Source organism: Osmerus mordax, chromosome 15 (assembly GCF_038355195.1).
Source record: "Osmerus mordax isolate fOsmMor3 chromosome 15, fOsmMor3.pri, whole genome shotgun sequence".
In the NCBI taxonomy this organism is placed as follows: domain Eukaryota; kingdom Metazoa; phylum Chordata; class Actinopteri; order Osmeriformes; family Osmeridae; genus Osmerus; species Osmerus mordax.
In genome coordinates, this window is record NC_090064.1 from 11,073,816 (window position 1) to 11,086,878 (window position 13,063).

Below are 13,063 nucleotides of genomic sequence, written 5' to 3' on the forward strand. Positions count from 1 at the left end.
CACCTCCCAAAAAGAAAAGAAATAGACAAGAGGGAAATCTAGAGAAGAATGAGAAAGGGAAATTGATTCTTTTTGATATTGCTGGAGACATTAGGTACCCAGTTTGGCCATCTTTAAAAAAAAATGGACTGAATAAATTTCGTCTAAATAGGTGTTTTGAAGGCCTGTTGTTCATATGGGACTTCTATCGACACAGGCCTTCAGCATCCATGATGATGTACGATTTTCTTTTAAACTGATCAAATGATACCCTTAATTGTCCACCTCGTTACAAAGCCCATACCATTCATAGCTCCACATCACACCTGCTCCATTCGAATCTGAACTGAGAAGAGATTGACCCAGAGTCTTTGGGACTTCAGGGACTTTGCCTTCATTGTCTGTATGATCTTCTCACACCTTTTTGTCCCTGAAAGTTCACCACCCCCCGCTACCCCCCCCCCCCCCATCCCCCGCCCCTGCCCCCTCTCCCTTCCCCAGTACCCCTTACCCATTCGGAGCAGGACAACCCTGCTGCTTACGTGACGGAGCGGGTCTGGTCTTAATTAAAACCATATTGAGAAACAGTGTAGGCTATATATCCAGCCCCCTTTTTCTCATCTTCCCCACTCACTCCATCACGGGACGAAGGAGTTGTGCAGTAGGCTATATGTAGGTTGAGGAAGTCAGAAAGTCCAACAACAGTTAGTAAAGTTTTAACCTGCGCGTTTGGAATTGACATTCTTTCAGTTGAAGCGTTTCCAATAAATAACGCTATGGCAGGATTGAAGGTAAGCGGTCATATTCTCTATTACATATACACATGTAGCTTTCATGAAATGACATGTATTTATTTGAATTTAGGTGCAAAAACATGCAAAAACAGCTCATGCTCTTAAAGCATAGGCTACTGAACGAATATGCTTCTTCGCATTTTAACTCCATTGTTCACAATTGATATATACTCCGGCACACAAGTCAAATGTATTGATCTTTGAGGATACTAAAGTCACATCTGCAATGTGTGCTAGAGCGGCATACTTCAAGGGGCGTTCCCTCCAAACCAATCAGAGCGCTTGATTTAGCAGCTGCCCAGATGTGATCTGATAGCTCCTGGCAGTTTAGCTTAAACCAAAGTTATGACGGTCAGTAAGTTGATAAATAACATGTTATGTGTAATGACATTCATTATGTTCCATGAAAGCAGACTGTATATATTCGTCCCTTATATAACTTTACGGTTTTTTAGGTGGTTAGCGCACAAATGGAAAACATACTCGTGCGCTTCTGCAAACCCACAATGACTCAGCAAAATGCCTTTACTTTTTCATGAACCGAGGAATAAAGGGGGTTGTTCCATGGCATCAGAACCACCTCGTAGGTGATCTAGTCCGGACAAATCTGCAAAGAAATCCAAGCTGTAAAAAAATACTGGGGATGGGAATAACCCAAAACATACAAATGTTGGGAGGCATATGAATGCAAGATATTCCAAATTTGACCAGCTGTTTTCTCATTTATATTGTGTGACCTCCAGTACATGAGTGGGTTTGGGAACGAGTTTTCCTCTGAGGACTCTCGCTGTCCAGGATCCCTACCTGAAGGACAGGTGACACAAACCAGTGCTCTAAGTGCCACATAAAGGCTTTAATATCACAACAGTTTAACACCACATTCAATATTTACACATACCACATAGATGTCTTCAACTACCTGTCTTGTGCCCCTGCAGAACAACCCTCAGGTATGTCCATATGGTCTATATGCTGAGCAGCTCTCTGGCTCCGCCTTCACCTGCCCACGGCCAGCCAATAAAAGGAGGTATCTGTTCTTACACTGTGACTTCTCCATCCTTCTCTGTTGTAGCATCTGCCCAATGTTTCAATAAAAAGCATCTAATGTAAGGTTGACTAATGTGCACTCACAAACACTCATTCTTATCTGTTGTTACTGTTCTCCAGCTGGCTGTATCGTATTTTGCCGTCCGTCCGACACAAGCCGTATGCTGCAATGGACTGTGGAGACCTGACGGAGAACTGGAACGAAGTGGAACCTGATCCTAACCAGGTAGAAAGAGTTACACAGAGTCAGAAGAGAGACAGAGAAAGAGATAGTAATATTCCTAAATGTCTTCCATAGATGAGGTGGCTTCCATTCACCATACCAAAATTCTCAGAGAAGAAAGTGGACTTTGTGATGGTAAAGTTGAATTTTTTATTATATATATATTTGACTGCTGTTTGTTTTTTTCTGTAATGGAAATGCACCCTTTAGCAAGGCATTTGCTTGCCCTTAATGCTGATTAGTCCTTGTGTGTGTGTGGCAGGGTCTACACACAGTGTGTGGTGCTGGAGACGCCAAGTCTCGTAACGGGATCGCCATCCACATGTTCACCTGCAACACCTCCATGACGGACAGGTGTGCCTATCTGGGACACTATCATTGACACCATAACTTACATTCTTCAATTATAAGATATCCACAGTCACCATAATTGTAAATAGAAAGGGCTGTCTACAATTTGACCTTCTCAGTTTCGTCTCTATGTTTTAGATGTTTCAACAACTCTGATGGAGACTTTCTCATTGGTGAGTCAAATTCCCTTTAGAATGTTTTTGATCTGTAGTTAAAACTGAAATATTTATTTGGTTACTCTTTCTCTTATCTCTGTCCCTCATTCTTGACCTCTGTTTTCTAATGTATCTCAGTGCCCCAGCAAGGAGAGATCCTCGTCACCACAGAGTTTGGGAAGATGATGGTTGAGCCCAACGAGATCTGTGTTGTTCAGGTGAGCTTCTAACCGTTCCTCCACCCTCTGCTTTTCCATGTCATCATGTACCTGTCCTTCTCATCCTCACTCCCATCTCCCTCTGTGTTCCAGCAAGGGATGCGCTTCAGTGTGGATGTGTTTGGGGAGACCCGAGGCTATGTGCTCGAGGTGTACGGGACCCACTATGAGCTCCCAGATCTGGGACCTATAGGTGTGTGCATCACCCCCTTCCCTCCCTTCCTCTAACTTGATCTGTCTTCTAACATACTTTACACCCCTCTTCTGACACCATCTGCTCTTATTCGCTTATATTCCATCATTTCCATCACCCCTTACCAATGATGTTTGTAGGAGCCAACGGGCTGGCCAATCCCAGGGACTTCCTGGTCCCTGTTGCATGGTATGAGGACCGCACAGTGGCCACAGGTTACACAGTCATCAACAAGTACCAGGGCAAGCTGTTCTCCAGCCAACAGGTGGGTTGGCTTGTGTGTGTGTCTGTGTGTGTGCCTGCTACTGTGGCACACGCAAACTACTACTCATGTGGCTTTGAATGATACAGTAAGGCACTTTTTACACATAAACTTCAAATGTTGCCTGTCACTAGCTAGAAGTTCATACACTGCATGGGTCCACTAATGCCCTGTGTTTGCATTGTTCCGAAGCATTAGCTAGTCACTAGGACCTACGTTTCAGAATAACATGACAGACCATACAAGGCCTGCTACTTACTAGCTGGATTCTTCTATTCGACTGCCATCCCCGATGATTTATTATAAAATGTCTAACTGTTCTTGGATCAGCAGGCTTCCATCTCAGCTCCCTTACCAGCCTTAATCACTCATAATTAGTTAACACATCCCGGAGTTACAGCCAGATACCTGCCTATCTGTTCATAGGAAGAAAAACGTTTCTTGAGTTAAGCGTTAATTTCAGCATATTTCACTCTGGAATGATTTCCCCCCCTGAAACGTCCTGTCAGGCGGGTAATTGGATCGACTCGTTATGTCTGTCAGGAGTTTTTTTTCCCACCGAGACAAAAATGGAAGGGTGGGGTGACGGGGGTAACCGTGGAAACAGTGTCCACATTCGTGCACAGTGACATTACTCATTACCGGAAAAGCATAGGCTACGGTCTGACACAGCCCCCACCCCTCCTCCGTAATTCCCCTTTCCTGTCTTTTCTCCATCCATTCATCATCCCTCCATCTTTCATCTGGGTAAGAGCTGGGTGTTGGGGCTTGCACCTGACACCCCGTCCTGTGAGATACCCCATCTAGAGAGACAGGAAGGTGGGGGGCAGGGGTAAATGGAAGGTGGGAGGGGCGGGGGCTGGGGTAAGCAGACTTCATCTGGGGAAAGGGCCTGCCGTCATCTTGTCCTGCTGTTTGTTCCCCCTGCAGGGAAACTAAATTGCTCAAATTAACTTATTATTTGCTTGACTGGGCCAACATGTTTGTGTTTTGTGTTGTGGGTGTGAGAGAGAGACAATGTGTGTGTGTGTGTGTGTGACTGTTTTTCTCTCTCATACAGTTTTAATCAAGTCTGTTGGAGTTATCATAAGAAATATAATGTCCAAAAGATTACCTGCCTTGGGGACCCCAAGCTCCCACAATGCAGTGTGACATTATGTCTGTGTGTGTGTCTGTGAGAGAGCGAGAGGTGAGCGCTTTCATATATACTAGTGTGTACTTGTCACTAGTGTGTGTCAGTGTGTGTGTGTTTTTGTCTGTGATGGAAGACAGAGGTCAATGCTGAAGGCAACAAGAGCTGTAATGAATTATATTGATTTTAGAGCTGCCATTGAATGTCTCTTTCACAGTGACATTATCAGAACAGAAGAGCTATATAAAATTGCTGTGGTTTTAACAATCAAGATAAAGAAATATCTCTACACTGTAACTGTCCCTCCCTCCCATCTCTCCCTAAGCCACAGCACAGAAAGCTGAAAGTTTGGGAAAGTTTGATTGTGAAGCCAATTACAGTAAAATACCTGGAATGGAGTATTTCAAAGAACAGGGTAAATAAAAAACGGAGAAAAAGATAGGAGACGCGTTGTGTTTCACAATCAACCCTTATCATCCTCTTGAGTTTTTCTTCGTGTCACAAAGTGCGGTGTCTGAAATTTTAAGATTACAAAAAAAATTTTTTTCCATTGTTCGTTTTTATTCCCTCCCTCATTCTCTCTCACAGATGCCAAATTTAAACCATTTTATCTGAGAGCAGCCTTCCTTATGTGATTTGTATTTGTGTGCTTTTAGGATTTCTCTCCCTTTAACGTGGTGGCCTGGCATGGTAACTACACACCGTACAAATATAACCTGGACAACTTCATGGTCATTAACTGTGTGGCCTTCGATCATGCGGTGAGTTTTCGTGATCACACACGTGTGTCACACACTGTGGGTTGTCGCTTCACACACACACTCACCCTTCCCTTCTGTCTGCACACATCAGGATCCTTCCATCTTCACCGTGCTTACAGCCAAGTCCAATCGCCCGGGAGTAGCCATCGCCGACTTTGTCATCTTCCCTCCGCGCTGGGGTGTGGCTGATCGCACCTTTCGCCCCCCCTACTACCACCGTAAGACGAGTCACACTCCTCTTCTGTTCCATATACTAAGATTTAGTCGCAGTACTGGCTCAACAGGCTCAGACAAGTCATTCTATATCATTCCGACTAACATGGCCATCTAGTGACCGTTTGAGATACTTTCACAGTGATGTCAGAGCTCCCCCTGCCTCACGTTTCAGGTAACTGCATGAGTGAGTTCATGGGGCTGATCAAGGGTCACTATGAGGCCAAGGAGGAGGGCTTCCAACCAGGAGGGGGCAGTCTCCACAGCATGATGACCCCACACGGGCCAGATGGAGACTGTTTCGAGAAGAGCAGCACGGCTGCTCTCAAACCAGAGAGGGTGGCTGAGGGGACCATGGTAACACACACACTTTGTTAGAGCTCAGTGCCAGTATATGGTGGGAGCATTTTCAACGTATTTGTTTTGTATGTGTGACGTTTTCTCACAAATCTCCAGGCGATCACATGTATATTTCTCCCTCCTCCTGCCAGGCCTTCATGTTTGAGTCCTCCTTCAGCATGGCGGTGACTAAGTGGGGTCTGGAGACATGCCAGAGGCTGGACAAGAGCTACTACCAGTGTTGGGAAACCCTCCGCAGTCACTTCAACCCAAACTGGAGGCCCAGCAAACAGTAGAAGAATATAAGAGTATACTGACACACAGTGGTTGGCTGCCATCAATAAGGTTTGCAGCTAATAAAGGGATAATTAAATGTGTATTGATATGTTTAATAGATGGCCACAATTCCAAAATGTTTTGATGAATTTAAATGTTCTATAATACAGAGAATTTTAAATAAATCAATTTGGATCCCACCTTATGAAAAAGGCATGTATAAGCCAGACATGCTTTACTTGGTCAGTCAACATTGGTCTACTTTTGATTCAAGACTGCTTTTTCATTTAAACAATATATTTAATTCCATCTTTTAATATTAGTTACATAGGTTTGACATAATTTCTATAACACTACATTGGAAGGATGTGAATCGCCCTGACTCAGTATGACAGGCTGAACGTGGATTGGTTGTGGGTCCCAGCCTTAATCGCCGCCTCCTTGTTGTCCTGGAAACAGAGGGTTAGCGTTAGCACAGTCGCCATGACAACACTGTAACATCCCCTTCTCTGCAGCCCGACTCTCAGCGTGTTTATAATATGAATGAATGTCTTTGTCCTGATTTCCCCGGTGTCTTTTTCTCCCAGTAGGCTAAAGACAGTTCGACACATTACATCCTGCCCCAACAATAGCACTCTGCAGGTCTTGCTGACATTTCCCCTGAGTACAGATTCAGGGGGCACATTTCAATAACAATGGAGAGAAAATGAGAGGATGTGAAATTTTCAACTCCCAGTCACAAGGAGGGGTGATGGGGCACAAGGGCAAATTAGTTCAGATGGTACAAGGGGAGATATTACAATTCTACATTTGAACTAGAAGGTCTGAAAACCAATGATACTGGAATCTCATTGTACATAACATACCTGGATACCTTTCATTTACTTTGGTCCAGCATCTGGACATAAGACTTCCATTGATTCAATATGAGCTTTCAACCAAACGCGCATAAACAGTATATTGGTTCTACTAGAAACGCACAGTGCATGCATGTAGAACAGCATACACTTAAACCACGCAACAGGTCTATTACTTCTCAGCACATTTACATGAGCACCTGACACGGAGTATCGCTACAGCTGAAAGGTCAAGCAAGGTCGAGTACAATGTATGTTTACCCTGTCCGTCTTGAACACATAATATAGGATGAAGAGCGGTGCCACTCCGAACAGAGCCCCCAGAAGCGACGTCTTTTTCGTGGGTTTGAAGTAGTTGTAGGGGTTGGCGCGAGCATACACCCAGCGGTTCAAGGCGGGGTCTTCCTAAATATAGGAAAAGGTGAGGAAAAGGCCGAGATAAGTCAACAACAGGCGATAATAGAAAGTAAATAGAAAGCGCTGTACTAGGCCTACATGGAAAATGGTGTTATTCTGCAGATAGGTAAAACAGCTGTGCAATGATATGCGAAATTGGTCTTGATTTACAAGGGTGCATATAATGTGAATCGTAGCTGCCGATTATTCAACACAAAGTCAAGCGTGTGCCGCTAGCCAGCCTGCCAATAGTTGTAAACAGTTAGCTGCTTGCTGCTAGCAATGAATGTCTGACATTAGCTTTAAAGGTTGGAAACATACATTGTTGGAAGCATACATACATACTGCATTATTGCATTAGACGTACAATACTGAACTATTTAAGACAAACACTTTAGTCAAATGTTCTGCAATCAACGTAATTCAATAAATCAGTGACTGAACTGACTGACATTAGATAGCAAGCTAACGTAATGCTAGCTTGTGTTAGCATGTCTCCTCTGACCAACTTACGATTAGCTCTTTTCTGTGAGGGTTGTTAAGTTGCGTCTGGTATTGTCTCTTCAGTTGTGCTCTCAGTGTTGCCCTTTGTTCCTCGGCACGTCGCTGGTCCGGCGAAAGGTTAAAATATTCAGCCGGATCCAATGATTTTGGCCGAGTGGCCAAGGGCGCCTCTCTGTAGTTCGCCATTTTTTAAATTCAGAAGGGCAGGCAACGCGAGTTTGATATCTCGCGAGAGCCAGTCGATCGGTTTCTCCTTGTATCTATGGCAACATTCTGTCTAGACGCTAAACTTGAGATACAAAAATGACCACTGATCCTTGTCAGCAACCCGAAACTGATTCATATTTTATTGAAAGTCTTACAATACCAGCAGATTCCGACGATGGTTTTCAATATGATGAAGTTACTTTTGAAGAACACTGTAGTCTGACTGAAGGAGAGGAAGATTTGGAGGCAACGGTAAGGGCTATCCAAGAACGTTCGGATGACACTACCTCAGTTGCTCTAAACCTCGATGCATCACAGCCCCGTGTTTCTCACGTTCCCGAAGTGTTGGACGACTTCCTCCGCAATTTTCTTGTTAAAATGGGAATGAAAAAAACATTAGATTGCTTTCAAACTGAATGGACCGAGCTAGCACACAAAGGTCTATGGAACACAAACCAAATCGAGTTGGTCCCAGAAGTGTACACGCAAAATCAACTTCTGGACAGCCAGTTGAAGAACGCTCAAAGGGAACGGGACGAGTACAAGCATGCTGCCTTGGCAGCGGCAGATACACTGGTCAAGCTTCAGAAAGCCAGAGATTTTCATCGTCTACAGCACAAACGTGTGATGCAAGAGAAAACCAGACTGATAGAAGATATTAGAAAACTAAAGACCCACTGTTCCTCCTATGAACCTGTTCTGAGGCAGATGAATGAGAAATACCAAGTAGCTTTGAAGGAAAAGATGCTGGCCAGTTTAGAGAGGGACAGGGCCTTAGGGCAGGCACACAGTCTAGAAGCCAGCCTCCACAACACTCAACTTGTGTCAACCACTGAGGGTCGTGGGGAAGACCTGAGCCAGGAAGCGAACTCTAAACCTGATGTCAAGCTGGGTAGGGAAACCAAGCCCCAGATGGTCAAGGTTGGCCGCAGTGATCCCTCCAAAGACCTAACCAAGAACCCCAACATGTCCAAAAACATAAAGGACTCTGAGTTCCCGGTGAACATGCGTGTCAACCCCTGTCTGGCTCACATGAAAGATCTGTCCATATCAGCTCAAGACTCTGTCAAGGCCAACAGCTTCCACCTTACAAACACCTTCAAGGTTAGATAGCTAACTGTACACTGCTTAGTAATGAATCAAAGATGTAGATATCTATATTTAGATTTTCCCCAAATTGCTTCTCTATATATTTTTGAAAAATATGTACTATAGGCTGAGTTTTGCCATTTTTGTCCAATGCTTGTTTACCTGTTGTCCGAACCCTCCCTCCAGGCCCACAGCCTGGCTGTCAGCTGCCTGGCTCTGCACCCCTGTAAGCAAGTGTTGGCATGTGGAGGTGACGATCTGGTCTGGAGGCTCTGGGGGCTTCCTGAAGGAGAGCTCATCGCCACGGGGGAGGGCCACTCCGACTGGCTGTCTGGGATCAGCTTCCATCCTGATGGATCCAGGCTGGCCACCACCTCTGGGGATACCAGTGTCCGTGTGTGGGACCTGGCGCAGGGCCACTGTGTGCTGATCCTGGAGGGGCACACGGGAGCCACCTGGGGGTGCACCTTTCACTCCTGTGGGGATTTCGTGGCCTCCTGTTCCCTGGATTACACTGTGAAGGTAGGACAGTAGTTTCAGGTGATCTTTTAAAAGCATGTTAAATCAATCATATTTAGCTCTGTTTCACTCCCTAGTGTACTTGCACGTGCCTTGTATGGGATACGCTTTGTATTTGTGCAGGTGTGGGACCTCCAGAGTGAGAGATGCCGCTACACCCTTCGTGGACACACAGGCTCCGTCAACAGTGTTGAGTTCCTGCCCTTCTCCAACACCCTCCTGACCTCTTCTGCTGACAGGACCCTCTCTCTGTGGGACGCCCGGACCGGGCTGTGTGCCCTGTCCCTCTATGGCCACCGGAGCTCCTGCAACCACGCCACCTTCACCGCAGCCGGTGACATCGTGGCTTCCTGCGATGCCCTTGGCTCCGTCATGCTCTGGGACGTGAGGAATCCGGCGGCTCCTACAGTCACCGTGGAGACAGGGCCGCTTCCTAGCAACCAGGTGGCCTTCAGCCCGTCAGACCAGACGTTGGTGGTTGCCGGGGACGACGGTGATGTGAGGCTGATGGATCTGGCTGTGTCCCAGGTGGCCCGTGTTCTCAAACATGAGGATGCAGTGCAGAGTGTCATCTTTGACCACAAGGGGGAGTACTTACTGTCAGGGGTGTCGGACGGGCAGATATATGTTTGGTCATAGCAGAGAAATGTATACATAATTTACATAATCCACCATACACTGCATTGATATAATCACTTCATGTACATTAATGCGGCTTGTCATTATCAATAAAATTGTAAGTTACTCGTACTCATTGTGTCCCGGCACACATATGTTTGAACAACTTTGTTCTAAAGAGTTTTGAAGCTCTAAATACTGTATATCATTTATCATTAGAAATAGGTTATGAAAAGCACCAATTCAGTCATCCAGTCAAGAATCAGTAATGTCTAATGTTAACCACCAGAGGGCAATGTTGTCCCACACGTCCACTGCCTAGCAAGCCGTTCTGTCGCGCCTGTTCACCTGTTTGTAGCAGTTCAGCTGTGTGATTGTGGTTTAATGAGATACTTTGGCTCTGAACTTCTTGCTGCGAAAGCTGTTTAAGGGAGGGGCCAAAGCTGATAGATTAAAACAGATGGACTTTTAAAACACCATCCACCCAATGCTGTACAAACATTCCAAATTCAATACAGGCCAACTAGCCAGCCAGCCTCCTTCTCAACCTTATTCAGTGAGCCATATGAAAAATCAAATGTGTTACCTGATACTTTAAAGTTTTAGAGTTGAACTTGTGAGGAGAAGGTTCAGGCACCACAGACAGCTGCATGATCAATCAACGTTGTCTCCACCCCCTCTACCAATCTCTTGATGACGTCCACCATGAGGTACACTTCACAAAATGGGGTTGGATAGGTGTGGGGGTGCTGAAAAATAATAACTTAAGAGAATACAAAAAGCGTGTCAGAGAAAGAGAGATAGAGAATACATCTCCTGTATCTACTGTGCTCTGCATCTACTCTGTAAAGTCTGTAATTAGCTACAGCAATCTCAGGTGATGTTCCCCTCTTTTCTGTAAAATGCCTCTTATCTCTAAGACTGGGGAAATGCAGGCAATGTTTATTCATCCTGTCCCTGTTCTATTCCTGTTCTGTACTAATGATCCACTTTAACTCATTTGACTACAAGTTTTAAATGTCTTTTTTATTTGTTTAGTGTCTTTGGACTGGGCTTTCAATGAGTGCCTTGGCTCTTCCTGAAGCTTCCCTGACCATTCCCAAACCCAACCTATCTCCACCCCATCAGAGCAGCCACTGTAATCTCCCTCCACAACGGTACCATAAAACATGTCTTACCTCTCTCTCCCTCTCCCCCTCCTGACAGACTGGGCTTATTAGGATTCCGAGCTGGCCTGCCTACCTCTGCTGCTCTCTCCTCTCTCCTCTGACAGCAATGTCTGCCTCCCAGTCAGCAACGACCTTGACATCACACAAAACAGGAAAGAATGAAAGAGAGAAAACTCATAGTCTGCCTCACTCTGTCTATCTCTTCCTTACTCTGCCTCAGTCTGCCTCAGCCTCACTCTGCCTCAGCCTCACTCTGCCTCAGCCTCACTCTGCCTCAGCCTCACTCTGCCCTCCCTCCCTCCCTCCCTCCCTCCCTCCCTCCCTCCCTCCCTCCCTCCCTCCCTCCCTCCCTCCCTCCCTCCCTCCCTCCCTCCCTCCCTCCCTCCCTCCCTCCCTCCCTCCCTCCCTCTGTGTCTGTCAGAGGGCAGGTTGGTAAACTGCAGCCCACTTGAGCAGTTCTATCAGTTGTGAGACAAGGTATCTCTTTTGTAGTCGTGTCTAGCTGGATCAAGTTGTCAGCGTGACAAGAAACTAACCATGGCTCTGTGTGTGCATGTGGATATGCTCTCGTACATTGAAATGTGTAACCATGACCGCGGGTGACCTGCATGTGTGTGGTTTAGTCAGACTAGTAGCACTGTCTAACAACACCATTATCTTCCTCTGAGGTCTGCTGTTCTCAAGTAATGCATTCCTTTTAGTTCTTGGTTATTGCAGAGTGTAATTTGAATACTATAAGCAAGCCGTGCTTAGCCATGCTTCTTGCTCCGATGCCCTGCTGGATTCTGATTGGCCTAGCAGTAACACATCATCTTCAAAGTCAGCCAATGGTGTTAAGTCCATAAAGATGACAGGGCCCAAAGCTTTCTTGAGTTAGTCATGGTGATATTCATAGTGCTCAATAGCATACCCCTAACATGTACAGTTTATCTTTACATTTTTATTACACATTTATCATTAATCGGGTGAATATTTTATTGCTGGGATAAATTATATGGACTTTATGAAATCAAGATTTATGCCACATTGTAAGGTTGTTAAAAGGAGACTTTAGTATGACCAGTCATGTGGTCCAAATGCTGCTGCATGTGGAATATGGTATGATATTGAGGATGATGATGAGAATGACCAGTCTTGACACAGACATTTAAAAATATCATAATTCATTATAAATTTTATTACTTTTTTAACGATTCTATTTTCAAATTGTGTATATTGCTGACATCTAGAGGTCATGTTGCAAGCTGCAGTAAATTGTGAAAATGATAACCAAGGCAATCAATCACATGTGACCTCTTGTGTAAAGAACACTGGATCATTGCCACCAAAAAGGTGACACCCAACTCCCCCAACAATACAACCACAATCAGCCATTAATACACAGATCAACATCTATGTTCAAACAACAGGGTTTTACTGGGTTAGAGTGAGAAACAAAAAACGGAGTCTGTTAGAAAGGAAAGGTCACTCTGATATCCTTCCCATGTCAAATTAACCACACACACATGTGCATGCAGCACATTCACACACACACACACACACACACACACACACACACACACACACACACACACACACACACACACACACACACACACACACACACACACACACACACACACACACACACACACACATTCACACACATAGACATGCACAAGCAGCCTGTCCCTGTCTGAACCCACCAGAGGGAGAAGGATATGTGTCCTTTGGGGCAGGTGTGTCTCCTGCACCCAGCAGAGTGATATGATGGGAGAGTCT

General features: G+C 45.3%; 3 protein-coding genes across 3 annotated transcripts; 2 read left to right on the forward strand and 1 right to left on the reverse strand.

Annotated features, from left to right (window-relative positions):
• Positions 1-637: 637 nt before the first annotated feature.
• Positions 638-6,138, forward strand: hgd (homogentisate 1,2-dioxygenase). The gene is made up of 14 exons (XM_067251535.1): positions 638-770; positions 1,517-1,588; positions 1,712-1,800; positions 1,941-2,046; positions 2,119-2,178; positions 2,306-2,397; positions 2,533-2,567; positions 2,688-2,767; positions 2,861-2,960; positions 3,101-3,225; positions 5,011-5,115; positions 5,207-5,333; positions 5,504-5,685; positions 5,820-6,138. Exons 1-14 carry the CDS (start codon positions 756-758, stop codon positions 5,961-5,963), a joined length of 1,332 nt encoding a protein of 443 aa, XP_067107636.1. The 5' UTR covers positions 638-755; the 3' UTR covers positions 5,964-6,138.
• An 84-nt stretch (positions 6,139-6,222) lies between these two features.
• ndufb4 (NADH:ubiquinone oxidoreductase subunit B4) lies at positions 6,223-7,897 on the reverse strand. The gene is made up of 3 exons (XM_067251536.1): positions 7,710-7,897; positions 7,062-7,205; positions 6,223-6,392 (listed from the first exon to the last, which is right to left on the reverse strand). The coding sequence occupies exons 1-3, from the start codon at positions 7,884-7,886 to the stop codon at positions 6,327-6,329; spliced, it is 387 nt and encodes a 128-aa protein (XP_067107637.1). The 5' UTR covers positions 7,887-7,897; the 3' UTR covers positions 6,223-6,326.
• Positions 7,898-8,003: 106 nt separating this feature from the next.
• LOC136957930 (sperm-associated antigen 16 protein-like) lies at positions 8,004-10,154 on the forward strand. The gene is made up of 3 exons (XM_067252149.1): positions 8,004-9,011; positions 9,183-9,518; positions 9,639-10,154. Exons 1-3 carry the CDS (start codon positions 8,004-8,006, stop codon positions 10,152-10,154), a joined length of 1,860 nt encoding a protein of 619 aa, XP_067108250.1.
• Positions 10,155-13,063: the final 2,909 nt, after the last annotated feature.

What these genes read in the sequence shown, in the direction of transcription:
- hgd (XM_067251535.1), top strand. An exon ending in GATCCCTACCTGAAGGACAG is followed by an intron (nt 1,589 to 1,711) that starts GTGACACAAACC and finishes GTGCCCCTGCAG; the next exon opens with AACAACCCTCAGGTATGTCC. An exon ending in TCGCCCCCCCTACTACCACC is followed by an intron (nt 5,334 to 5,503) that starts GTAAGACGAGTC and finishes CTCACGTTTCAG; the next exon opens with GTAACTGCATGAGTGAGTTC.
- ndufb4 (XM_067251536.1), bottom strand. Translation starts at nt 7,886, where the DNA reads ATGGCGAACTACAGAGAGGCGCCCTTGGCCACTCGGCCAAAATCATTG. An exon ending in CTCACAGAAAAGAGCTAATC is followed by an intron (nt 7,206 to 7,709) that starts GTAAGTTGGTCA and finishes TCCTATATTTAG; the next exon opens with GAAGACCCCGCCTTGAACCG. An exon ending in ATGTGTTCAAGACGGACAGG is followed by an intron (nt 6,393 to 7,061) that starts GTAAACATACAT and finishes CTCTGTTTCCAG; the next exon opens with GACAACAAGGAGGCGGCGAT.
- LOC136957930 (XM_067252149.1), top strand. Translation starts at nt 8,004, where the DNA reads ATGACCACTGATCCTTGTCAGCAACCCGAAACTGATTCATATTTTATT. An exon ending in ACCTTACAAACACCTTCAAG is followed by an intron (nt 9,012 to 9,182) that starts GTTAGATAGCTA and finishes CCCTCCCTCCAG; the next exon opens with GCCCACAGCCTGGCTGTCAG. An exon ending in CCCTGGATTACACTGTGAAG is followed by an intron (nt 9,519 to 9,638) that starts GTAGGACAGTAG and finishes GTATTTGTGCAG; the next exon opens with GTGTGGGACCTCCAGAGTGA.